This window comes from Zalophus californianus, chromosome 1, assembly GCF_009762305.2.
Source record: "Zalophus californianus isolate mZalCal1 chromosome 1, mZalCal1.pri.v2, whole genome shotgun sequence".
Classification (NCBI taxonomy): Eukaryota; Metazoa; Chordata; class Mammalia; order Carnivora; family Otariidae; genus Zalophus; species Zalophus californianus.
Genome location: NC_045595.1, coordinates 12,064,461 through 12,091,638, shown reverse-complemented (window position 1 = coordinate 12,091,638; position 27,178 = coordinate 12,064,461). Strand labels below are relative to the sequence as shown.

Sequence of the window (27,178 nt, the reverse complement as noted above, 5' to 3'; positions counted from 1 at the left end):
AGATCTTGGGGCCCCCGCACTGAGCCAGGAAGGAAGACAAAGGTAGGAAGGCTGGGGAGGAGGGTGTTTCCTTCCAAGAGCTGGGTAGATCACTCAGAAAACCCTGCAGGGCAGGGCCATCTCAGAGCTGAGTTAGCTGCAGCCATGGCCAAAGCCAGGCAGTCCCCAAACCCCATTGAGATTACAGCATTGAGAGCCAAACTCCCCCTGCAGCAGGGAACACAGGTGAGTCAAGGAGCTGGGCCTAGGGGCCCTTTCCACTTCAGCAAAAGCTGGGTGCTGGGTTGCCCTGGTTCCCTCACAGGTTGGAGGAAGGGAATACCTGAGATTTGAGTCTTCCTGAAGCCCTTCCTCATCCCATCGGCCTTCATCCCTATGACTTCTTATTCTAGAAGGGTGGGCTTCTTTTTCCAGCCTTTTCTGAGCCCTCCCTATCAGGTGAGTCCAGTAGCGAACCCAGAATACCCCTAGGAGATACAGCAGTTTCTGCAGACTGTCTGAAGCATCTCAGGCGGCAAGAGAGTGCATATCCTTGGCGAAAGGGAGGCTGACCTGGTTTCCTCCAAGGCAATGGGGGCAGACATCCCCAGACAAGACCTGGAAGTATCTCTGCCTCATCATGTCCCTGATCCTGCTTCTCACGGTCATTATCTTCAGTGTGGTCCTGTCTGAAGGTAAGGCATGTGGGCCAGTGGGGACAGGGTGACCACAGGGAAGCAAGCACACTGGCTCCCAATCTGCAAAGGCAGGTCTACAGGGCTGGTGCAGGGGCGGCTGGTCTGTGTCCCTAGGGGTATCATAATGATAACAGAACGGAGCTCATTGCCCATCAGTCTCAGAGGTATTTGGGGTCCTGCTTGGGCTGAAGTCAATCTGAGTCATGAGTGAGTGTCTCCCCAAAGTTCATCCCTGACCTGGACCAGACCTGCAGGCTCCCTGCTAACCACTATAGAGAACTGGCTCAACAGACACCCCTGAATAAAAGTCCTACATCACTGCTCACTAGCTGGCTGCCTTGGACAAGGATCTTTACCTCTCTGGGCCTCAATGTCTTCATCTGAAAAATGGGCGGGGCATTTCGGAGTCCCAGAATGCCTTGCCCTGGGAATGGGAGAAAGCCTTGGCCACTTGGTGTTTGAGGAACAGGGAGAGACCCTAGGGAAGTTCTGGGGTCCAGAACACCTGCTTGCACCTCTCTCCAGTCTTGAAGAGGACAAAGCAAGCGCAGAAGGAAGTCTTTCTACTGAATGAAAAAGGTAAGTGGGGTTCAACATGGTTGTCCTCCTGCCCCTCAACCACATCTCCTTTCTCTGCCAAGACCTTCACCAGCCCTTTCTCTTTGGGTCTCCCAGTAACTCAGTGACTGGGGGATGTCAGGCACGACCAGGACTTCATCTGGGGCAAAGTGTTCCAACAAATGAAGGCTGTACTGGCAGGCAATGGTAAGGAGAGGAGGCGGAAGGGAAGAGTGTTCCCTTCAGCACCTGTAATGCTGGGGCTGCCCATAGCAGTGGCTCTCAGAGGGGCACCCCGATGCCAATAGCTTCTCAGATCTTTTTAGAAAGTTCAAGTGACATGATCAGATCATATCTGTAGGGGAGGGCTACCAGGAAAACAAGACATTTCAGACAGCCAGGTGTGGGCTTGTGGTTGTATATGACCTTGGGCAACCCATTTAAAACATTCTAAGCCTCAGGTTCTTCAGCTGTAAAATTGGGATAATTAACAGTATTTTCTTCAAGACAGATGGTCAGGATCTAGAGCCTCCACTTTTAATAACTAACACTGCTGTGTTACAAAATGTGGTTGCTCCTTAGTGGCACATTAGAAGTACCTGGAGAATTTGCCATAGTGTAGATCAAACAACTTTTTGGATCGGATGCTACTGGAGGGGGTGCTCTTGAGGCCACATGTTTTTTATATGACTTTTGCATGAGTGGATGACATTCACTATATATACAATCAATTCTCATTATTCATGTAGCTATGTTTTATAAAGTCCCTGCAAATGATGAATTGGTGAATATTGAATCATTGCTCCTAGGGGAAATAACAGCGTTAGGTTTATTTAAGCCTCTAGTCATAATATTTTGTCAACTGATCAATATATAACCTCATTTTTGGGTGTTTCTGTTTAAATATATTTTAAAAATATTGTTTCATTAACATTGAACTCATAGCCAACAGCACTTTAACTCATGCTTGAATGAAGCTTATCTAATGCACACGCATTTTCTCTGTAAGGCACATTGCAGCCTTTGTGCTCATTCAGCAACACTGACAACATTTTGCATTGTACTTGAGGGCCTTTTAATTTTTCATTTCATTTTATTTTTTACGATTTTATTTATTTATTTGAGAAAGAGAGAGAGAGAGAGGATGGGGGTGGGTGGTGGTGGAGGGGCAGAAGGACAAGCAGACTCCCCACTGAGCTTGGAGTCCAACGCAGGACTTGACCTCAGGACCCTGAGATCATGGCTTGAGCTGAAGTCAGACACTTAACTAACTGAGCCACCCAGACGCCGCAAGGGCCTTTTTAAACAGCAAAATCACCACCAGGAAGCACAAAAATGTGAAAAGCATGGCACAAAATGGCCCACAGAAAGGACACTTGTTTACAGTATGAGAAGTGAAACAAAAAGCCAGGGTCTTGCCTTATTTTACCTCAGACTCAAGCTTTTTGCTGCTCTATGTATGTCTGTGAGTGCCAAGGAAAACTTCATAGGTATTGATTTTGGGGTTACCAATACATTTTAGTAAGTAGGTGAATTTGCAAATATGGAATCTGCAAATAACAAGGATTAGTTGTGTGTGTGCCTATTCACTAACTAGATATAGATGAATGCAGCGAGAATCCTATCACTCCTGAGCCCTCACTGCCAAGTTCCCACCTAGCCCTCAGGAACCACTGTAATTATATTATACAGTTATATATGTTTTCTTTTAGAGCACAGTTTCTTAAACTGAGAGCTATTGACATTTGGGGCTGAATCATTCTTTGCACTGGGGGACTGTCCTGTGCATTGTAGGGTGTTTGGCATCATCCTTGGCCTTGACCCACCAGATGTGACAACCCTCTCTGAGTTAGGACAACTAATAAAGGTTTCCAGATGTTGCCCAATGTCCCCTGGGGAAAGAATGGCCCCTGGTTGAGAACCACTGCTCTAGAGTTTCTTCAAGCAAATAACGATGTCAATCATATGTCCCTCTATTTTATACAAAAGTAGGATATTAATTCCACAGTGTTCTTTGAGTCCCTTTTCCCCACCTCATGGGATATCTATAGCATTTTACTATTTTCTTCTGATATGGTTCAGTAATAGGAAGCACCAACCTACCAGGTAGTGAGTTTCCAACTCTTGGGTGTGTTCAAGTGGAGGCCATTGGGAATGTGACCAGGGGGTGATGGGTGACACAGCTCTTCACTGGATGGAAAACTGGACATACCAATTTTGCTGATGGCTCCATTCCTACAGAATCCTCTTGTGAGCCTTGCCCCCCCAGACTGGAAGGTCTTTCAGGGCTCCTGCTACTTCTTCTCCCCAAACAACCTCACCTGGACCCAGGCTAATGATTCTGGTGTCCAGAAGCAAGCTCACCTGGTTATCATCAACCGCTGAACAGAACAGGTGGGAAAGGGAAAGGCAAAATCTTAGTGGGGTGGGGGAGGTATTATAAAAGAATTTCATATTTCTGGGTTCACATTTCTGTCCCCTTTGGGATCTAGCACAATACTTCTAGTATGGTCTTCAAGACCTGCCTCCTCTTGCCTCAACCCAACCTCACTGCTATGACATGCAGGGAATGGACTCTGCACTGTGGTCCTACCTCCAAGCTCTGATTCATGTAGGTCCCTCTGCTTGGAGAGCTCTTACTCTTGCTGTCTGTGTGGAGAATTCTTACTTACCTGTCAAAACCCCAATACAAACATCCTTTCTCCATATTCTCTCATGACTTCATCAGAGGCTTTCATCATAGACATTCACAGTACATTAGGCTGCCTGCTTTTAAATCTGGGGCTGGATCTAAATAATCCCAGGAACAAGGCTTGGCTCAAAGTAGGGCATCAAGAATGTCCTTGGAGTTGGGTTTCCAGCCAGAGATATTCCTACAGCCTACAGATCAAACCCCTTGCTCTGACATGCATTGACCTTAAAAAACATTCATAGCCAGTATCTGTCCAGTACTTTTTTCTAAGCTCACATACCTCACACAATTGATTCTTTCGATCTTGAGGATATGCGAGGAGGTGGAGACTCTATTCTTTCCTTTGTAAAGATGGGGAGACCAAGGGGTGGGTAAATAGTCTGAGGCCATATGACATGCACATAGTAGGTCTGGAGTTCCCATCAGTTCTCATAAAGTGCTGTGCATGGCTGTTTCTGTCTGCCTGCCCACCTGAGAGCTCCTCTGTACTTTAGCCCTCTTTTGTCCCCCAGACACTCCAACCTCTGTCCTTTCAGCTTTGAATGAATTTTACCTCGCAGTATGCCTTCTTCCTTCTAGGACTTCCTGACATCAACTGGGCAGGTGACATCCTGGATAAACCTCTTCAAAGAGGACCAGAAAGGCAACCATAGGTGGGTGGATGGCTCAACCCCCACTTACATGTGAGTCTCCCTGTCTGTGATGCAGGTGATCCTAACCACCTATGACAGTCCCCCCGCCCCCCAAGAGACTGGCAAGGCTTTTGAAGAGTGAGTTTATGACCACTCACTATTTACCTGCAGCAACTCCCAAACAACATGCCACACTTTCTACCATAACAGCTATTGTTATTTTGTTACTTGGGGAGGGTATTCCCATTTAAGTGCTTGAGAAACAATGGATTCAATGCCAAACTGGTTCTTTGTTGCAGGACTTCTCAGAAGCTTGAATGTACTAATATGTAGGTTGGGCCTATTCAGGAGTATAATAATGTAGCACTTGCCAACTGTATGAGTTTCTTGTGGCCTCTGTAACAAAGAGCCACAAACTGTGTGGCTTAACACAACAGAAACTTATTCTTCCACAGTTCTGGAGGCCAGAAGTCCCAAACCAACATGTCAGCAGAGCTACACTCCCTCCAAAGGCTGTAGGGGAGGATCTTTTCCTGCTTCTTCTAGCTTCTGGTGGCTGCAGGTATTCCTTAGCTCATGGAACCATCACTCCAATCCCTGCCTCTGTGGTCACACACCCTACTCTTCTCCTCTGTGCCTTCTCTCTTCTGTCCCTTATAAGGACATTTGTCATTGGATTTAGGGCTCACTCAGTTAATCCAGGATGATCTCATCTCAATATCCTTCACTAAATTTCATTTGCAAAGACCCTTTTCTCAAATAAGGTCACATCACAGATACTCGGGGTTAGGATGTGGGCATATCTTTTTGGTGGGGACAGCAATGAACCCACTATACCTTCCTGAGAGTTACCTGCCTCCTCACACTCTTTGTTATTGTCTGGTTGTTTCTATCTGCTACCATCACCTTTCCCTGTCTGGCCAACTGCTCTGGATTGTTCCAGGCTTAGGGCAGAATTCATTTCCTTGGTAAATTCATCAGCTGCCTGAGCACATACTGTATACCTTACAGGCACTGGTGTTGACATCCTCAGAATGTGCTCCCTTTTTCCAAAAGTGGAAAACAGAGGCTCAGACATTAAGACTGTTACCCTGGTCACATAGATAGCAGGTGGCAGAGGTAGAATTTGGACAGGGTAAAATCTGGCTTCAGGATGAATGGACCTCAGAGAAGGGGAGAGGGTCAGTGGGATGAGGCAGTCAGAGATCATGGTCCCAGAACTTGGAGATCCTCAGCGTCTCTGAAGACTTTTACCTGTTGCCACTTCCATTTGAGCTCAGTCTCTCCACTGGGGTGGCGGGGGGGAATGGGAAGGGGTTGACCAGATGAATACTATAAGATGGACTCAATAATGACTCTCATTGGAGGCCTCAAGACCCTCAGGGCCAGACTCTCACTCATAGAGAGCAGGGCTGGGGGGCGCAGGCACTGGCCCATCTACTCAGGGATTTTGTGGGCATCTCTTTACAGCAACTGGGACTCCAAGAAGCTACATGATAATGTAACTGCCCCAGCCCGCATGATGATGCACAGCTATGGACACTGGGGTGACTTCTCTTGTGAATTAGGGAGATTTGCTTTCATTTGTGAGAGGCGGCCGAACTGCTGACCCAAGCCCTTATACTCCACTCTCTGGGATGAATCAGAACCCTTGCTCTACAGCCTCAGGCTCCAACCTTGCCTTTTCTGGGTTCTGAGTTCACAGGGGCAACAATAAAGGACCTTTCTCCAGAGCTTAGTGTCCCTTTCTTGGCATTGGGTTTGCTCACCCTTTATTTCCTTTCCTGATTTCTGCTGAGTGGAGGAAATGCCCCCAAAGCAGTCATGGACCCATCCCTGCAGGAGGATTATAATTCTTAACTCTTATGAAAGCCAGGCTTAGCCACAAATCTTGCTTGGGCCAATGAATTGTGATGGGAATTGACATGTGCCACTAGTAAGCGGGAATCTTAAGAGCCTTATGTGGTTCTTCCATCTTTATTTTGCTCTTGCCACAAGACCAGCTGTTCCCAGAGAGGGTAGATCCTTCAAATTTGGTCCTGCAATGAAGAAGACCCCCTCAAACAAAGCTTCTGCTGACCCACAATGACCATAAGCATGACCAAGACATGAGGCTCTGTGGTTCTTGGCCACTAAGATTTTGAGATCACCAGTTGTTACCTCACCATTCTTTTATTATTATCATTATTATGTTCAGTTAACCACTGAACATCATAGTACATCATTAGGTTTTCATGTAGTGTTCAATGATTCATTAGTTCTGTATCACAACTAGTGCACATCACAACACGTGACCTCCTTAATACCCATCACCCTGTTACCCTCTTCTCCACCCCCTCCATTCTGAGACCCTCAGTTCATTTTCTGGGGTCCATAGTCTCTCATGGTTCATCTTCCTCTCTGATTTGTTATACCACCATTTTTACCTAAGATTGTTACATCACCATTCTTAACCTAAGCTGACCAATACAGGGGACCAAGTTCCATTTATCCACATATCTAGGGCTTTCTTCTGATCTGAAAAGCCTAAAGCTTGTGAATACTGGATGATTGGGCCCCTCACATTCATTCAGCATCACCATTAACTCAACCAGCCTCTCTGGTTTTCTCTTCAGCATCTCCTGCTGGTCCAGTCTCCTCTCTGGTTCCCAGTGAAATTGCTCTAAGACATCTCAAAAACCACTTCACAGACTGCCACTTCACTTTTTCCATGCCGCTCACACCTCCATGCATTTGCTCTTGCAGTTTTCTATGCCTGGGATGCTCCTTTGCCCTGGCTTCCTTTGGGACATCTATTCCTTCATTGGGTCCAAATCAACTGGTACCATCTGCACAGTCTACTCAGAGTTTGACTCCTGCTTTCCTCTTAGAGACCTTTATTAAATTTTATGGTCTATATTGTACAGATGCAGTGGGTCTCTATCCCATTTAAAAAAATTCTTCAATCCCTAAATTGTGTCTGACCCCCTTCTGTCAGTTCCAAAACCTATGTGAGTTTCCTCCATATTTGCAAGCCTGGATTCTTGAGACTGAGACCGATGAGAAGGTGCAGGCATCAGGCATTAGGATTAGGCACGGCCATTCCCTGGATCTGGCCCAAGCTCACTTACATGTACATGTCTCACTCTAGATAGTCACGGTACAACAAAATTAAGGTCTGTCGGAACAATTGTTCTCCAACAAAGGCCATTTTGAATTAGGTAAGATAGCAATTTGGTCTGGTCCCCGCTATCTCTCTCTTTAGAATCTGAAACTGTATGGGAATGAGATGCACGCCTGTATCCTGCTGCAGAGAAGAGAAACATAAAATGTGGTTCTCTTCCAGGACCATGGAGAAGGGTTGTCAGAAACTAGGAGTGGCCTCTTGCTCTTTGTTCAGAAAGTTTAGCTGAAATTCAGTTAATGGGAAAATGCAGGTGGACCAGATGTCTCATGATGATTTGGCGAAATGGATGAAACCATGTGCTTTCTCAGGATGCATTTTGCAATTGATGTGTTCAGTAAACACTCATGAGTGCTTACAACATGGCAGACACAGTGATTGAGAACCAGGATAGACACACCTGTCACCAGGATGCCTTCCTGGGGCTTTGTAGTTTATGGCAGAGGGAGAGCTGATAGAACAGGTGTTCTATCAGAGCAAGATGGAGTCTCTCATGTCAAGCAGTAACTTATGTCAAGCACTGACATAAGCAGCCAAGGGCATTGCTGCTCAGAGAGGATATCGCTAAAACCAGCACAAGCTGATGGCTTCCAGAACTGGTAACTAGCTGAACCCAAGGACGTCTGCAAAGGCCCAAGACTGACTAAACTCCTTTAAAAAAGGAGGACTTTGCAGCAAACTGTCAGACTTTCCAAACACTGTCCCTTTCATATCTGACCATCAAAAAAGGCAATTGCCTGCAAAAGGTCTGCCCAGTTGATCTCTGAACACAACAGAGATCCTCCACTGCTTGAACAGAATAAGCAGCACATGCGGAGAGCTGATCCAGACCAGACCAAGGCCTCCTCCCAACTGCGTGCTCACAGACTGACTCTGCATTTGGTTTGTTAACTTCTTACCCCTGTTGTATCTTGCTTGTTGTATGACTTTGTCTTGTGCTTTGCTTTGTGTGACATGTATGAAGCCAAGTTAAATAGGTAGTAAAATCTCACTGAGTTTGGAATCCTGAACTTGCTTTATAATCTTGCTTTATGACTGAATAAAGCTGACATTATGGAAAGACACAACATGTGTATGAGCCTTCATAGCATGCTCATGAAGGTAGGTTTGAAACAACAATGGGACCTGATCCTCACTGGGGAAAGGTCCAAACCCAGCAAAATAATTTCATCACAGCCCATCCTGACTCTGATATAATTTCCATTTATTTGTTGACTGATGCTACATCTGGCCCAAGAACAGCAACCACAAATCCATTTCCTTGAAATTAGCATTTTATTTGTGTGACTCATATTAACTCATATTTTCATAAATGAGTTTCTCCCCAGGAGAAGGTAAAAACCAGCAGGAATCTCAACTTGCTTGCTGTGTATTGGAATTTCCAGAACCAGGAACACAGAAATCACTCAACAATGTTTGATGGATAAATGGATGGATGAGTTCTAAAGGCATGGGTTACACACTAGGTAAGTGTTGTTACTATGGGCATTCCCTTTTTCAGACAGAGAATCAAAGAGGTCCGGTCATTTCACCAACATCCCACAACCAGGAAGTGGCTGGGCCAGGATTTCCACCTGAGTCTGTCTGATGTGAGTCAGGGCCCTGAGTCACAGAGCCACCTAAGCTACTACACGCAAGTCTCTCCTTGCCTATTAATCTGTGTTGAAGAATCTGAAGAGAGCTGAACAGTTCACACTGGTGGCTAGTTAGTCTTTGTTTATTTATTTATTTTTATTTTTTTAAAAGATTTATTTATTTATTTATTTATTTGAGAGAGAGAGAGAGAGAGAGAGAATGAGAGAAAGCACGAGAGGGAAGAGGGTCAGAGGGAGAAGCAGACTCCCTGCCGAGCAGGAAGCCCAATGCGGGACTCGATCCCGGGACTCCAGGATCATGACCTGAGCCGAAGGCAGTCGCTTAACCAACTGAGCCACCCAGGCGCCCAGTTAGTCTTTGTTTAAAGAAGTAAACAGAAAGCCCCCAGAGAATTCAGTGGAAGTGATGTCTTGGGGTAGCAGGTGATTAGTAGAATTGTCTGAATCCACGACCTCCAGCCCTGCCCCCATGCACTCAGAGCCCATCTGCCAGGGTCCCTGGGCTCGCTTCCTGGAGGACACAGAGAGGTGAACAGAGTTAGGCTCACCAGGTACAGTCAATGGCACTAAAGAACACAAGGGGACCCCTTCCCTGCACAACCTGCCAAGCCCAGCTGGCATACCAATCCCTAGAAGCCAAGACCGTGGTTCATTACTGAAAAAGTCACAGGATTTTAAGTGACAGCTGGGAGCTCATTAAAAGTTGACACACAATTCCCCATCTCCACTTCATTTGTGGAAATTAGAGTCCCTAAGGATTGGCCATAGAGCTGCAGGCAGATGAGTTTAAATGCACACCTCAGGGCTAAGGTTGAGACTGAGCCATGGGTTCAGCTCACTCCAGAGGAATGGTCCCCAGATAGTTTTACAACTTAGTCTCAAGCTCAAACTCGGTGTTTGATTACCACCAAAAGACGTAGGTGGGAAATGCAGATGACCATTTCTTGGCCCACACACCAGTTTCCTGGAGCTCAAAGTGGCCAAGTTCTACAACATGCACCAGGCAGAACTGTAGCCTGCAAACCATGGGGTGCTGCCAAGTGGTCATTGTGAGCACTCCATGCTGCTGGGCACAGACAGGGACAAAGGTCTCCAGAGCTCTTTGGGCAGCTGAGGCTTCTACTTCCACAGTCATGCTCACTGCACTGTATTATAGATATTACCTGATCAACACCTACCTTCCTTCCCCACTAGACTAGCAGCCCTGAGAGGGTAGGACCAATCTGAAGTAGCTTAGTATTGTGTTCCCACAACCGGGCACCTAACAGGTGTTCAATAAAACTGGCTGAGAAAACAAACTCGTCTCTCATTACAACCCTACAGAAAGTATGTGGGCTGCAAAATCCTGAAATATGAACGGCTCATTCCTAATTTATCTGAAATTCACTTTTCAGGTGTGACTATGTGACTGACCTCACAGGAACCCACTACCCTCTTGTGTGTGAAACATAGCCAGTGTTTCATGTAGATGAGTGCCATCACATGGCAGTTGGGGTTATGGAATAAGGTCCTTTTGTTTGCATCCCTGTTTGTCTTTAAGCCATCTTGAGCCACTCACTCCTCTCCTGTCCAAGCCCCCTGTCACACTGGCTTTCTTCTGTCCCTTAAATGGACAATCATCTTCCTACCTCAGATCCCTGGCATATGCTGTTCCCTCAGCCTGATGCACCCTTTCTTCACACTCTACCTCTAGAGGAGAAAGCCTCAGCTGAAATGTCCCCTTCTCCATAAAATCCTTGCAACCTGCCCTGCTTTCATAGCCCACCACCTTCCCTTCCTCACACATCTCATATTCTGGTCTAAATTCAGTTATTCATCATCTGCCTCTCCCCTCTACTGTCATGTCCACAGGAGCAGGCATGTCAGTCATGGTCACTGTGGGCTCCCCAGAGAAGGACTCAGGCATTGCATACACAGCAATTGGATACATGCTAGCTGGGGCTGGACTTCATCTGAGCTGGAGATAAGAGTTATCTGGTGCACAGGCTTTGGGTACCGAGGCTGGTCATGCTTATCAAACTAACCAGCTAGTGTGTCCTGTTCCGACTTTACCCAGTTATCAAAAAGCAGATCAAACATTGGGTTTCCTCCCTCAGCTGCCTAGCAAAATGGGGGGGGGTACTTTTTAAGCAAGATGATGACCAAGTATTTAAGAATTTTTTGATTGACTTACCTGTCCAATCCATAGTAGGAATTTTGTCCTATACACATTCACGGTGTTCCTAGCTTGTGCTGAGATGGAAAGTGACTGGACCTAAGTGTCATCTCTGAGAGTGACCAGGCAAGGGGGAGAGACAGGTGAATGCTGAAGTCATTCAGATCCTGGGAGATAAATGTCATGAAGGTGCAGCAGACTCCCAGGATGCTACAGCCCCGTTGACTTCCCTGAAGCCCATGGAGGTAAAAAGATCCAAAAAGGAAATCCAATGACAATGAGTCCTGCCATGTTCATATGCCTGGGATCAGGTGGAAGACACAGGGGAAACTGCCTCACATGCCCTGGGCAAGGGGTGCGGTGCCATGGAGGGAAACAGGTGCAGGACATTACTCTTGGGGATAGATTGGGTCTGACCCATCTCTCCGTCTGCAGCTGTGAGCACAGATGCCGGCAGCCATTGGGGGCTGATGAATGTCTGGGGTAGGAAAGGATTTAGACAATATTTCTTGGTCACCACTGGGTCAGACCCAGTGCAGAGACCAGGAAGGCATGGGTCCTGCCTGGCAGAACAGTTGGGCAAAGCTACAAGGCTGTGGTTCAAAGAGACTTTGGTTATTGCTCATTTTATCTCCAGTGGTCACACACTGGAGGTGTGGCTTGGCACACAGTAGGTGCACAAAAATACCTGTGATTTAAATGAAAGCATGGTGCCCAAAGTTCAAGAAAAAAATTGAAATGAGCATTGTGTGGGGGGGGTGCGGAGCAAGATGGCGGAGGAGTAGGAGACCTGGATTTCGTTTGGTCTCAGGAATTCAGCTGAATAGGGATCAAATCATTCTGAACACCTACGAACTCAACAGGAGATCGAAGAAAAGAATAGCAACAACCCTCTGAACAGAAAAGCGACCACTTTCTGGAAGGTAGGATGTGCGGAGAAGTGAATCCGAGAAGATATTCGGGAGGATAGTTGGCGGGGGAGAGGGCCTCCGTCGACCACTTCTGGCAAGTGATAGAGCCGCGGAGCACAAAATCGGAACTTTTAGAGTCGGCTCCACTGAGGGACGTCGCTCCAGTGGCTAAGCAGGGGGTGGAACCCTCGGAGGACAGTGTGGTCTCAGGACCCTCGGGGTCACAGAAAGACTGGGGGTGCCTGAGTGCGGCAGAGCTCCCAGGTATTGGAGCAGGGAAGCCAGCTGCAGAGACGGAGCTGAGGTGTGGGCTGTCAGCTCGGGGTTGCCATAAACTGTGATCGGTTACACAGTCGGGCCACTGCTCCTCCAGCAGGGACCCAACAAGCAGCAGAGCCGGGGAGACTCCCCTTCCTCCTCCAGGAGGAGCAGCATGGGAGCGCACCACAGGGATCTGCTGGGTTTGCACACTCCACATGGGGTCGGGTGCCAGAGATAGAAATGCTCGGTCACAGGCCAGGTGAGCATGGAGTGCGGCCAGACACCGGGGACATGGGAGTGACTGACTGCTTTTCTCTGGGGGCGCACTGAGAAGCGGGGCCCCGAGTTCTCGGCTCCTCCGGGGTGGAGATTGGGAGGCTACAATTTTCACTCTCGTCCTCCAAAGCTGTACGGAAAGCTTGCAGGGAACAAAAGCTCCCGAGAGCAAACGCAAGCAGATTGCTTAGCCCGGACCAACAAGGGCGGGGCAATCCTGCCTCCAGCAAAGACATTTGGGAACCACGGCAACAGGCCCCTCCCCCAGAAGATCAGCACGAGCAGCCAGCCAAGACCAAGTTTACCCATCAAGGAGAACAGGAGATCTGCAGCGCTAGGGGAATACAGCAAATAGAATTCATGGCTTTTTTTACCATGATTCATTAGTCTTTCAAAGTTAATTTTTTTAACTGTTTTTTTTTTGAATTTTTCTTTTTCCCTTTTCCAACCAACATCTTATCAATCCCTTTTTTAAAAAAAATTTTTATTTTTCATTTTTAGAGTCATATTCTATCCCTTCATAGTAGTTATCCTTATTTTTGGCATATATATAAAAGTTGTTCTCTCTTTAAAATTTTGAGATACAGTTTCTTCTAACAGATCAAAATATACCCTAAATCACTAGTGTATGGCTTTGTTCTAGTCTCCTGCCTAATCCTCCCATTTTTTCCCTTCATTTCTTTCTTTTTAATCCTCTTCTTTCTTTTTTCAAACACCTTCTTATCAATTCCTTTTTTAAAATTTTTTATACTTTTCATCTTTACAGTCATATTCCATCCCTTCATCATATCAACCCTTATTTTGTACATATATGTCTTTCTTTCTTTAAAATTTTAGGAGGCACTTTCTTCTAACAGACCAAAATACATCCAAAATCTAGTGTGTGGCACTGATCTATGCACCAGCCTGATCATATTTGATCATATTCTGTTTTTTTTGTTTTGTTCTGTTTTTGTTTGTTTTTATCTTTTTCTTTTTCTTTTTTTTCTCTTTCTTTTTTCTTTCCCTTTCTTTTGCCCTGGTTTCAGGTCTTTTCTGATTTGTTTAGAGTATATTTTCTGGGGATGTTGTTAATCTGTTAGCATTTTTTTCTCTCATTCATCTATTCTCTGGACAAAATGACAAGATGAAAAAAATCACCTCAACAAAAAGAACAAGAGGTAGTACCGTCTGACGGGACCTACTCAATACGGACATTAGTACGATGTCAGACTTAGAGTTCAGAAACATAATTTTAAAGATACTAGCTGGGCTTGAAAAAAGCATGGAAGTTATTAGAGAAATCCTTTCTGGAGAAGTAAAAGAACTAAAATCTAACCAAGTTGAAATCAGAAAGGCTATTAATGAGGTGCAATTTTTTTTTATTAATGAGGCTATTAATGAGGTGCCTCCATTTTTGATGGAGGCACTAACTGCTAGGATAAATGAGGCAGAAGAGAGAATTAGCGATATAGAAGACCAAATGATGGAAAATAAAGAAGCTGAGAAAAAGAGAGATAAACAACGACCGGATCATGAGGGCAGAATTCAAGAGATAAGCGATACGATAAGATGAAACAACATTAGAATAATTGGGATCCCAGAAGAAGAAGAAAGAGAGAGAGGGGCAGAAGGTATATTGGAGCAAATTATAGCAGAGAACTTCCCTAATGTGAGGAAGGAAACAGGCATCAAAATTCAGGAGGCATAGAGAACCCCTCTCAAAATCAATAAAAACAGGTCAACACCCCGACATCTAATAGTAAAACTTACGAATCTCAGAGACAAAGAGAAAATCTTGAAAGCAGCTCGGGAGAAGAGATATGTAACCTATAATGGTAGAAACATTAGATTGGCGACAGACCTATCCACAGAGAGCTGGCACGCCAGAAAGGACTGGCAAGATATCTTCAGAGCACTAAACGGGAAAAATATGCAGCCAAGAATACTATATCCAGCTAGGCTGTCATTGAAAATAGAAGGAGAGATAAAATCTTCCAGGACAAACAAAAACTAAAGGAATTTGCAAACACGAAACCAGCCCTCCAAGAAATATTGAAAGGGGTCGTCTAAGCAAAGAGAGAGCCTAAAAGCAGAATAGACCAGAAAGGAACAGAGACAATATACAGTAACAATCACCTTACAGGAAATCCAATGGCACTAAATTCATATCTTTCAATAGTTACCCTGCATGTAAATGGGATAAATGCCCCAATCAAAAGACACAGGCTACCAGATTGGATTAAAAAACAAGACCCACTGATATGCTGTCTGCAAGAGACTCATTTTAGACCCAAAGACACCCCCAGATTGAAAGTGAGGGGGTGGAAAACAATTTACCATGCTAATGGACACCAAAAGAAAGCTGGGGTGGCAATCCTTATATGAGACAAATTAGATTTTAAAACAAAGACTGTAATAAGAGATGAAGAAGGACACTATATCCTGCTTAAAGGGTTTATCCAACAAGAAGATCTAACAATTGTAAATATCTATACCCCTAACATGGGAGCAGCCAATTATATAAGGCAATTGATAACAAAAGCAAAGAAACACATTGACAACAATACAATAAAAGTGCAGGACTTTAACAACCTCCTGACTGAAATGGACAGATCACCTAAGCAAAAGATCAACAAGGAAAGAAAGACTTTAAATGACACACTGGACCAAATGGACTTCACAGACATATTCAGAACATACCATCCCAAAGCAACAGACTACACATTCTTCTCTAGTGCCCATGGAACATTCTCCAGAATAGACCACATCCTAGGTCACAAATCAGGTCTCAACCGGTACCAAAAGATTGGGATCATTCCCTGCATATTTTCAGACCACAATGCTTTGAAACTAGAACTCAATCACAAGAGGAAAGTCGGAAAGAACTCAAATACATGGAGGCTAAAGAGCATCCTACTAAAGAATGAATGGGTCAACCAGGAAATTAAAGAAGAATTTAAAAATTCATGGAAACCAATGAAAATAAAAATACAACTGTCCAAAATCTTTGGGATGCAGCAAAGGCAGTCCTAAGAGGAAAGTATATAGCAATACAAGTCTTTATCAAGAAACAAGAAAGGTCTCAAATACACAACCTAACCCTACACTTAAAGGAGCTAGAGAAAAAAACAGCAAATAAAGCCTAAACCGAGCAGGAGAAGAGAAATAATAAAGATCAGAGCAGAAATCAATGAACGAGAAACCAAAAGAACAGTAGAACGGATCAACGAAACTAAGAAATGGTTCTTTGAAAGAATTAACAAGATTGATAAACCCCTATCCAGACTGATCAAAAAGAAAAGAGAAATGACCCAAATCAACAAAATCATGAATGAAAGAGGAGAGATCACAACCAACACCAAAGAAATACAAACAATTATAAGAACATATTATGAGCAACTCTATGCCAGCAAATTAGATAACCTGGAAGAAATGGATGCATTTCTAGAGATGTATCAACTACCAAAATTGAACCAGGAAGAAATAGAAAACCTGAACAGACCTATAACCACGAAGGAAATTGAAGCAGTCATCCAAAATCTCCCAAGAAACAAAAGCCCAGGGCCAGATGGCTTCCAAAGGGAATTCTACCAAACATTTCAAGAAGAATTAAAACCTATTCTCCCGAAACTGTTCCAAAAAATAGAAATGGAAAGAAAACTTCCAAACACATTTTATGAGGCCACCATTACCTTGATCCCCAAACTAGACAAAGACCCCATCAAAAAGGAGAATTACAGACCAATATCCTTGATGAACATGGAAGCAAAAATTCTCACCAAAATCCTAGCCAATAGGATCCAACAGTACATTAAAAGGATTATTCACCACGACCAAGTGGGATTTATCCCTGGGCTGCAAGGTTGGTTCAACATGCGCAAATCAATCAACATGATACAATATATTAACAAAAGAAAGAACAAGAATCATATGATCCTCTCAATAGATGGAGAAAAAGCATTTGACAAAGTACAACATCCTTTCTTGATCAAAACTCTTCAGAGTATAGGGATAGAGGGTACATACCTCAATATCATAAAAGCCATCTATGAAAAACCTACAGCGAATATCATTCTCAATGGGAAAAATTAAGAGCTTTCCCCCTAAGGTCAGGAACGCAGCAGGGATGTCCACTCTCACCACTGCTATTCAACACAGTATTAGAAGTCCTAGCCACAACAATAAGACAGAAGAGAGACAAATCAAGGAGTCGATCCCATTTTACAATTGCACCCAAAACCATAAGATACCTAGGAATAAATTTAACCAAAGAGGCAAAGGATCTGTACTCAGAAAACTATAAAATACTCAGGAAAGAAATTGAAGAAGACACAAAGAAATGGAAAAACGTTCCATGCTCATGGATTGGGAGAACCAACATTGTGAAGATGTCAATGCTAACCTAGAGCAATCTACACATTCAGTGCAATCCCCATCAAAATACCATCCACTTTTTTCAAAGAAATGGAACAAATAATCCTAAAATTTGTATGGAACCAGAAGAGACCCCGAATAGCTAGAGGAATGTTGAAAAAGAAAAGCAAAGCTGGCGGCATCACAATTCCGGACTTCCAGCTCTATTACAAAGCTGTCATCATCAAGACAGTATGGTACTGGCACAAAAACAGACACATAGATCAATGGAACAGAATCGAGAACCCAGAAATGGACCCTCAACTCTATGGTCAACTCATCTTTGACAAAGCAGGAAAGAATGTCCAATGGAAAAAAGACAGTCTCTTCAACAAACAGTGTTGGGAAAATTGGACAGCCACATGCAGAAGAATGAAACTGGACCATTTCCTTACACCACACTCAAAAATAGACTCCCAATGGTTGAAAGACCTAAATGTGAGACAGGAGTCTATCAAAATCCTAAAGGAGAACACAGGCAGCAACCTCTTCGACCTCAGCCGTAGAAACTTCTTCCAAGAAACATCGCCAAAGGCAAGGGAAGCAAGGGCAAAATGAACTATTGGGATTTCATCAAGATAAAAAGCTTTTGCACAGCAAAAGAAACAGTCCACAAAAGCGAAAGACAAACGACAGAATGGGAGAAAATATTTGCAAATGACATATCAGATAAAGGACTAGTATCCAAAATCTATAAAGAACTTATCAAACTCAACACCCAAAGAACAAATAATCCAATCAAGAAATGGGCAGAAGACATGAACAGGCATTTTTCCAAAGAAGACATCCAAATGGCCAACAGGCACATGAAAAAGTGCTCAACATCGCTCGGCATCAGGGAAATCCAAATCAAAACCTCAATGAGATACCACCTCACACCAGTCAGAATGGCTAAAATTAACAAGTCAGGGAACGACAGATGTTGGCGGGGATGTGGAGAAAGGGGAACCCTCCTACACTGTTGGTGGGAATGCAAGCTGGTGCAACCCCTCTGGAAAACAGTATGGAGGTTCCTCAAACAGTTGAAGATAGAGCTACCATTCGATCCAGCAATTGCACTACTGGGTATTTACCACAAAGATACAAATGTAGGGATCCGAAGGGGTACGTGCACCCCAATGTTTATAGCAGCAATGTCCACAATAGCCAAACTGTGGAAAGAGCCAAGATGTCCATCGACAGATGAATGGCTAAAGAAGATGTGGTATATATACACCATGGAATATTATGCAGCCATCAAAAGGAATGAGATCTTGCCATTTGCAACGACGTGGATGGAACTGGAGGGTGTTATGCTGAGTGAAATAAGTCAATCAGAGAAAGATATGTATCATAGGACCTCACTGATATGAGGAATTCTTAATCTAAGGAAACAAAGCGAGGGTTCTGGAGTGGTGGGGGTGGGAGGGATGGAGTGGCTGGGTGATAGACATTGGGGAGGATATGTGCTATGGTGAGCGCTGTGAATTGTGCAAGACTGTTGAATCACAGATCTGTACTTCTGAAACAATGCAATATATGTTTTTTTAAAAAAGAAGAAGATAGCAGGAGGGGAAGAATGAAGGGGAGTAAATTGGGGGGGAGGGAGACGAACCATGAGAGACGATGGACTCTGAAAAACAAACTGAGGGTTCTAGAGGGGAGGGGGGTGGGGGGATGGGTTAGCCTGGTGATGGGTATTAAAGAGGGCACATTCTGCATGGAGCATTGGGTGTTATGCACAAACAATGAATCATGGAACACTACATCAAAAACTAATGATGTAATGTATGGTAATTAACATAACAATAAAAAATTTAAAGAAAAAAAAGAAATGGGCATTGTCGGGAGGGGGGAGTGTTCTCCTCGACCAAGCACCTACTCCGTGCCAGGCTCTTTACACACATTGTGTCTCTTCTTATCATTCAGCCCCATTTCATAAAAGAAAAAGTGAGGCCCAGAGAGGCCAAGCCACATCTCCAGGGTCACATCGCCCCCTCCAGGCAGGGCTGCAAGATACAGCTGAACTGAGATCTTGGCCTCACTCCATCTCCTGGCTTACTATTGACCCCCTTCTGTGACCTTAGCTTTATATGCTGACCTTTCTGGGCATCCAGAAGCAGCAACAAAAGCTCTTTCTCCTTAGTCCTGAATTCATTTCTTGGTTGAACATCTGTTTCTGTGATGTCCTTTCCGGACTTGAGTTGTGCCAGGAAATCCCAACAGATTGCCCCCACATTCTGGGTCTTCCACTGTACCAGTGGGCTAGAGCTTAGAGGAGAGTGTTGTCGGGACCCTCAGTCCAGGCTGGCACCTCCTTCCAGCCCACTCTCCCTCGGGCCCCAGAGGGCTGGATCCAAGGTGCCTCCAAGTCCCTTCACATTGTGACCCCATCTGACTTCCCAGCCTCCCCCGACTCCATTTTGGGCACTTCTCCATGCCTTTGCTCATGCTGGTTCCTCTGCCTGCCGTTCCCTCCCTGACGCCATGTGCTGGGGACTGTTCATCCTTCAGAGTTCAGCTCAGATGTCACCTACCTCCTTTCCCACCTGCACTGTAGGGTCTCACAGCACTGTGCATATCCTTCCTTCACTGTTTTCTTTAAAGCATTTTATTGAGTATTTATTGTTCCATTTAATTTTTACCTTTCTGGGTGCTGGGAACACAGCATGCTCCCAGTGAGATGCCATCTCTGCCCTCAGGAGGTCTGTCGAAGTCTAGTGGGAAACACAGACCCATAACCAGGTGATGACAGCACCATGTGATGGGTGACTACAGGGCAAGCTAGTAGTCAGAGACCCCAAGTCTGGGGTGCAGGGATGCAGGATAGACTTCCCGGAGGGTGGCATGTGACCTGAGACCGGTTGATTGAAGCAGATGGGAGTGGGGCATGAGGGATGCAGTGGGACCTGGGGATGAGAGAGTCTGGTACCCTCAAGAAATTGAACATGCTCCCATCTCATTTCAGCCTAGAGATGCAAAGTGGGGGTGTTGTGTTGGAAGAGTGAGAGGCAAGCTGAGAGGCGAAACTGGAGAGGCTAACAAGGACCAGAGTTTTGGCCGCAGGGAAGCATCTGGGACTAGGGAGCCATGGCTGGTTCCAAGCAAGGTGGGGGGGGGGGGATGGAATGTGCTTTGTTTAGCAAGATCCCTCTGATGTTATGTAGGAAGCAGGTGGAGAGGTCAGAGCCAAAGCAGAGAACTGAATCAGGAGGGATGTATAGTGGGTTAAAATAGTGTTGCTCAGAAATGCATGTCCACTTGGAACCTCAGAATGTGACCTTGCTTGAAATAGGGTCTTTACTGGGGTGCCTGGGTGGTTCAGTCGTTAAGCATCTGCCTTCGGCTCAGGTCATGATCCCGGGGTCCTGGGATCGAGCCCCGCAGCATCGGGCTCCCTGCTCAGCGGAAGTCTGCTTCTCCCTCTCCCACTCCCCCTGCTTGTGTTTCTGCTCTCGCTGTGTCTCTCTCTGTCAAATAAATAACTAAATAAATCTTAAAAATAAAAGAAATAGGGTCTTTACAGGTGTAATTAGATAAGGATCTCAAGATGAAATCATCCTGGGTGTTGAGCCCCTAACTGCTGGTGTCTAATGACTGAGGCCCTTATAAGGAGAGGAGAAGACATACAGACACAAGGAGAAGTTCATGTGAAGACTCAGGTAGAGATGGGAATGATGCCGTCATGGGTGCTGGCAGCCGCCAGAAGCCGGGAGAGAGGCATAGGGCTGATCCTCCCCCAGAGCCTCCAGAAGGAACTACCCTGCTGACACCTGGCCTCCAGACCTGGGAGAGAGCATATTTCTGGTTTTTTGAGCCACCCAGTTTGTGGCAATTTGTCTCCTCAGCCCCAGGAAACTAATTCAAGGGCGGGTGCTGTCTTCTAGGTCATATGTGCTCACACCAGGCGGGGGGCCTGGACCTGAGAACACGAGGAGTGGGGAGAGTAGACACTGAGCTGCACTGTGGCCCGAGAGCAAGGCAAGCCTGGCTGCTGGGGGCTGTGACGCCTTGGCACTGCCCCCTCCCTCCGTCCTCAGTCCTCAGCTTGGGGCAGCCTGGGCCCAGAGCAGGGCCATGCTTTAGAGATCCCACCTCAGGGGCCCCTCCCCCGCACCTCTGCTTCTGCGGAGGCCAGACAGCAGCCCCTCTTCTGGACCACTCCCAGGGGCTGGGACCCAGGGTTTCCCCACCCAGCTCTGGGAAACCTGTGCTGTCCTCTCTGGGATGGCCCAGGGGTGCCTGTTTGTGGCGTGTGGATGGACCTGAGCTTTGAGAATGCAGTGTCCATAGTCCAGCATGCATGAGAACAAAGGAGTATGCTCAGAGAGTAGGGGAGGGGCTCCAGCCTCCTTTTGTATTCCTTCCGCTGTCCAGTTAGAGGCAGTCTTGTCACCGCCTTCTCCTGCCTTAACCATCCTCTGCACAGCCGGGCTGGGAGGCCTCAGGAAAGGTCTGGAGGCTGCATGTACTGCTCTGGGCTAATCTCAGGGAAGCCTCTGGAAGTCTCCCTGAGGGCCCGCCCCAACCTCCGCCAACCCGCCCCCCACCCCACCTGCCTTGGGCCCTGAGGGTGGCCCCGCCCACAACCTGCCTCTGCTGCCCACCTCCCCTGGGAAGCCTGTGGAATGCCACTGGAGTACAGCTAGATAAAGTGCAGGCGCAGCCTCCCGCCCTGCCCACCCCGCTTCTGAGCTCCCGGTGTCGAGCGTGAGTGAGGGGACCCAGGGCTTCCTCTGCGACGCCCCCAGACAGTTCCCCGCCGCCGCCACCAACGGAGGCGAGTGTGCGCCCTTGGGTGCTTTTCGGGAGGAGGTGATGCAAGCGCGGGTTGCGGGGAAAGACTGTGGGTAATAAGAATGTGGGGGTGGCTCTTGGGACCCAGAACCCCGCTGAACGAAGTTTGAAGGAAACAGTTCGTGGGCGGATGCCTCAAATTCAGGAATCCTGCATCCAGGTCCTGTGTGCTTCCTGGTTATCGCTGCAGATCTTAGCGTGAAGGGTGTCTGTCAGGGACACCGGCGGTAGTCACCATCTTCCCGCTTCTGCTGTGTCGTGCTCTGAGAGTGTACGTCTGTGTGCACCTGCAGGGGTGCCTGGGGCCGCGACTCTGGAGTTGTGTGCTGGGTCCATCCCCGCGGTGGGGTCTCCGCCTCCGTGTGAGTGAGCGGGTCTGATCCTGAGCTGCAGGTGCATGTGGGCCTGCTGTGTGCCTATCGGTGTAGAGCTTAAGGCAGCTGTGCGTGTGTGTCTGTGTGTGTGTTGGGGGGGGGGTGGGAAGTGGAATGCAGGTATGTGGAGGTGTGGGGGCACACCCACATGTAGGTGTTTGTGAGACACAGGGGGCACCCAGATGCCAGTCTGTAAGAACGGGAGGCCGCCCACCCCTGAGGAGAGCTGTTCTGAGGTGCCTCCTCTTCTGCTCTCACACACACCTGGGCGGAGGCTCAGTGGCTGCCCTGGAAGGCACAGGAAAGCTTAAGGGCAGGTGGTGGGTTCTTCCTCCCTGATCTCCCCTCTGGCCCTAGGCACTCACTCTCTCCCTTTCTGGGGACAGGCTGGGCTGTGAACCAAGGGGGAGACAGCACAGAGGTAGAGGAGGACCGAGGAGGGTATGTTCTGCTTTCTAAAAAAATGGGGCAATTTCACATGATATAAAATTAAGCATTTTGAAGTTACACATCATTGGTGTTTAGCACATTCACAATGTTGTGCAACCATCACCCCTTTCTAGTTGCCAAATATTCTCATCACCCCAAAAGGAAACACTGCCTTCATTAGTAGTCACTTCCCCCTTGCCCCCTGCCCAGGCTCCAGCTTCCCCCCAACCCCTAATATGCTTGTTGTGTCTACGAATTTGCATATTTTAGGTATTTCATATTACCGGAATCAGACAAACTTTTGTTCAGACAACCTTTCATGCCTGGCTCTTTTTTCACATAGCATAATGTTTTCAAGGTTCATTTACGACGCTGCATGTGTTCGTACTTTGATGTGTAAAAAACACATGACATAAAATTTATTATCTTAACCATTTTTAAGTATGTAGTTCCGGTGGTGGTAAGGATATTCACATTGTTGCGTAATAGATCTGCAGAACTCTTTTCATCTTGCAAAACAGAGACTCTATACCCATTAAACAAAACTTGCAGTTTCCCACTCCCTGTAGTCCTTGGCAACCTCCATTCTACTTTGTTTCTATGAATTTGACTGCTCTAGATACCTCACATAAGTGGGATCGTACAGGATTTCTCCTTTTTGGGCGACTAGCTGATTCCCCGTAGCATAATGTTCTCAAGGTTCATTCGCGTTGTGGCATGTGACAGGATTTCCTTCCTCTCAAGGCTGAATGCTCTTCCCTTGTATGGATATATCACATCTTGTTTATCCATCCATCCACCAATGGACACTGGGTTTTTTTTCTATCTCAAGGCCTTTGTGAATAGTGCTTCCAGGACCAGGAGTGTGCAAATATCTCTTCCAGACCCTGCTTTTGCCACTTTTGCATATATATCCAGAAGTGGGATGGCTGAGGCATAGGTAGTTCTACTTCTAACTTTTTGAGGACCATTCATACTGTTTTCCGCAGCCGTTGTACGACTGTGCAATCCCACCAACAATGCTCAGAGTTCTAATTTCTCTACCTCCTTGCCATTTAAATGGCACAACTCGGTGCCATTCAACCATCCGCAATATTGTGCCACCAACACCTGTATTTAGTTCCAAGAGATTTCACTACCCCAGAAGGAAATCTGCAACCCATTTAACAGTCACTCCCCATTGCACTCTACTCCCGTTTCCTGGCAACTAATAGGCTTTCTGTCTTGATGAGTTTACCTATTCTGGATATTTCAAATAAATGAAATCATACAATGTGTGGTCTTTGTGGCTGGCTTCTTTTACTCAGCATATTGCCTTCGAGGTTCATCCATGTTGTAGCATGTTCAGTACTTCATGCTTTTGTATGCCTAAAAGATATTCCATCATATGGATACCACTTTCTGTTTATCCATTCATCTGTTGGTCCATCCTGCATTTTTAAAGAGATGTTGCATTTTTGCATCAAGGCTGTCGATGGCAGAGAGAGGAAGAAAGATAGACAGAAAGACAGAGCGGTAACACTGGATGGAGCAGTTGCTTGGAAGGAGAGCTGTCCTCACCGGGAGCTGGGGTAGATGTGAGTCAGTTGCCACTCGGGGAAGGATATGAGAGAACCCACAGCTGCGAGCCTTGGTTGCTCCACAAAGCAGGAGGTTGGGGACAGGAGAGTGGGTAGGGCTTGAGGAGAGGGAAGGAGATTCAGAGAAGAGCATCGGTGAGTGACCAGAGATAGAGTGCCTAGCAGGGGCCAGAGAATGTGACTCTGGTAATGCTGGTCAGTGCCACACCCTTGTGGGGGACTCACACAAGTTAGACCACACAACAACAATAGTAGCTAAGAGCTGAACGTGCATCACCTCACCTAAGTGCCACTACAGCCCTGTGGAACGAAGATGATTATTCCATGTTCCCAGTGAGCCTGTAAGGGATAATGCTGAGAATTAACCAGAGCCTACATCCTCTCCATGCCACACAGGAGCGGTGACCTCCAGCTGAAGATAGCAATCAGGGTGTCGCTTGCACTTAAAATTCAGGAAGGATTTGGAATCACAGAGATGGAGAGAAGCATGGAGTGGCCAGCATGCTCAAAGGCAGGAAAGCCGGGTGGTTGTGCATGGAGCCAATGACAGTAATAACAGTAGTTGTAATTATTATTATCAGTATTATTTTTTACAGCGTTCTTACTATGCGCCAGGGCCTGCATTACACAACTGAGGCTCACGATCTTCTGTGAACCCCAAGCAGCTCCCAGGAGTGCTGACAGTCATCATGAGCAGCAGGTCATGGAGGGACTGGCCATGGTGTGGAGGGTGAGGGCCCCTCACCCCTGGGGAAGTCCTCCTGAGCCAGGCTCAGCATGGACCCAGAACTTGTGCCCACCAGGCCGCCTTCCCTCTCTCCCCACCCAGTGATGGCCACCACGCTGGACCTAAACCACAGCTCCGTGTCTGAATTCATCCTCGTGGGCTTCTCCACCTTCCCACCACGTCTCCTGCCCGTCTTCTTCCTGCTGTTCCTGCTCATGTACCTGTTCACCCTGCTGGGGAACCTGCTCATCATGGCCACTGTCTGGAGCGAACGTGGCCTGCACATGCCCATGTACCTCTTCCTGTGTGCCCTGTCTATCTCCGAGATCCTTTACACCTTGTCCATCACCCCGCGCCTGCTGGCCGACCTGCTCTCCACACACCGCACCATCGCCTTTGCAGCCTGTGTCAGCCAGATGTTCTTCTCCTTCACGTTCGGCTTCACCCACTCCTTCCTGCTCACCGTCATGGGCTACGACCGCTATGTGGCCATCTGCCACCCCTTGCGCTACAACGTACTCATGAGCCCCCGTGGCTGTGCCTGCCTGGTGGCCTGTTCTTGGTCTGGTGGCTCTGTCATAGGGCTGGTGGTGGCCACAGCCATTTTTCACCTCACCTTCTGTGGACCCAATGAGATCCAGCATTTTGGATGTCATGTGCCTCCTCTCTTGAAGCTGGCCTGTGGAAATGATGTACCAGTAGTAGCCCTGGGTGTGGGCCTGGTGTGCATCACCAACTTGTTGGGTTGCTTTCTGCTCATCCTCCTCTCCTACACCTTAATTGTGGCTGCCATCTTGAAGATCCCGTCTGCTGAGGGCCGGCACAAAGCCTTCTCCACCTGTGTGTCCCACCTTATTGTGGTCATTGTGCACTATGGCTTTGCTTCTATCATCTACCTTAAGCCCAAGGGTCTGCACTCCCACAAAAGCAACACCCTGATGGCCATCACGTACACGGTCCTCACACCCTTCCTCAGTCCCATCATCTTCAGTCTCAGGAACAAGGAGCTGAAGACTGCCATGAAGAAGACCTTCCTCAGCAAACTCTATCCCTCCAGCATCTAAGTGGCCAGTGTGAAGGTGGTTTTAGAAGAAGGTAGAAGGATGACCATACCCTCACCTGTAGGATTACAATGTCTACCTAGTAGGATTGGTAAAAAGACGTGTGACAACCTCTATGACATAGCAGGTGCTCAATAAATGTGAACTTTTCTTCTTCTTCCTCCCTTGGTTTGTGTCTTGGCTATTAGTTTTATTTGTAATCAAACAGCTTTCTTGAGATATAATCCACATGCCATATAATTCACCCATTTAAAGTACACAGTTCAATTGGTCTATAGTATATTCAGAGTTATGTGATCATCACCACCATCAATTTGAAACATTTTTGTCACCCGAAAAGGAAACCCCTACCCATTCAGTCCCCATTTCTTCTCCAACTCCCATAACCCCCAGCTATAGGAAACCACTTTTTTTCCAGAAAATATTGTTTAATTTTTTTAAAAATTGAAGTATAGTTGCCACACGATGTTATATTAGTTTCAATTGTACAGCATAGCATAGTGACTTGACGCCACACAATGCTATTACAATACCATTGACTACATTCCCTATGCTGTACCTTTCATCCCCGTGACTTACTCATTCCACTTTCCTGTTCTGAACATTTCATATAAATGGAATTACACTAGGTGGTCATTTTGACTGAGTCCTCTCGCTTAGCACAATGTGTTCAAGGTTCCTTTATATTGTGGATGTATGAGACCTTCATTCCTTTTTATTGCCAAATACTATTCCATTCTGTGCACATACTGTATTTCTTTCTTTCTTTTTTTTAATTTAAATTTTAGTTAGTTAACATACAGTGCAATATTGGTTTCTGGAGTAGAATTCAGTGGTTCATCACTTACATACAACACCCAGTGCTCATCACAAGTGCCCTCCTTAATATTCATCACCCTCCTAGCCCATCCCTCAC

The 27,178-nt window shown here is 46.4% G+C and overlaps 2 protein-coding genes across 2 annotated transcripts; both read left to right on the top strand.

The window, feature by feature from the left end:
* The first annotated feature begins 144 nt into the window (after window positions 1-144).
* Window positions 145-6,168, top strand: CLEC4O (C-type lectin domain family 4 member O). The gene is given in 8 exon segments (XM_027582512.1): window positions 145-242; window positions 568-674; window positions 1,203-1,256; window positions 1,353-1,442; window positions 3,477-3,496; window positions 3,498-3,629; window positions 4,507-4,610; window positions 6,030-6,168. Coding segments are annotated over 8 exon segments (744 nt in total).
* An 18,940-nt stretch (window positions 6,169-25,108) lies between these two features.
* Window positions 25,109-26,265, top strand: LOC113912212 (olfactory receptor 10H2-like). The gene has a single exon (XM_027575122.2). It carries the CDS (start codon window positions 25,252-25,254, stop codon window positions 26,263-26,265), a length of 1,014 nt encoding a protein of 337 aa, XP_027430923.2. The 5' UTR covers window positions 25,109-25,251.
* Window positions 26,266-27,178: the final 913 nt, after the last annotated feature.

What these genes read in the sequence shown, in the direction of transcription:
- LOC113912212 (XM_027575122.2), top strand. Translation starts at nt 25,252, where the DNA reads ATGGACCCAGAACTTGTGCCCACCAGGCCGCCTTCCCTCTCTCCCCAC.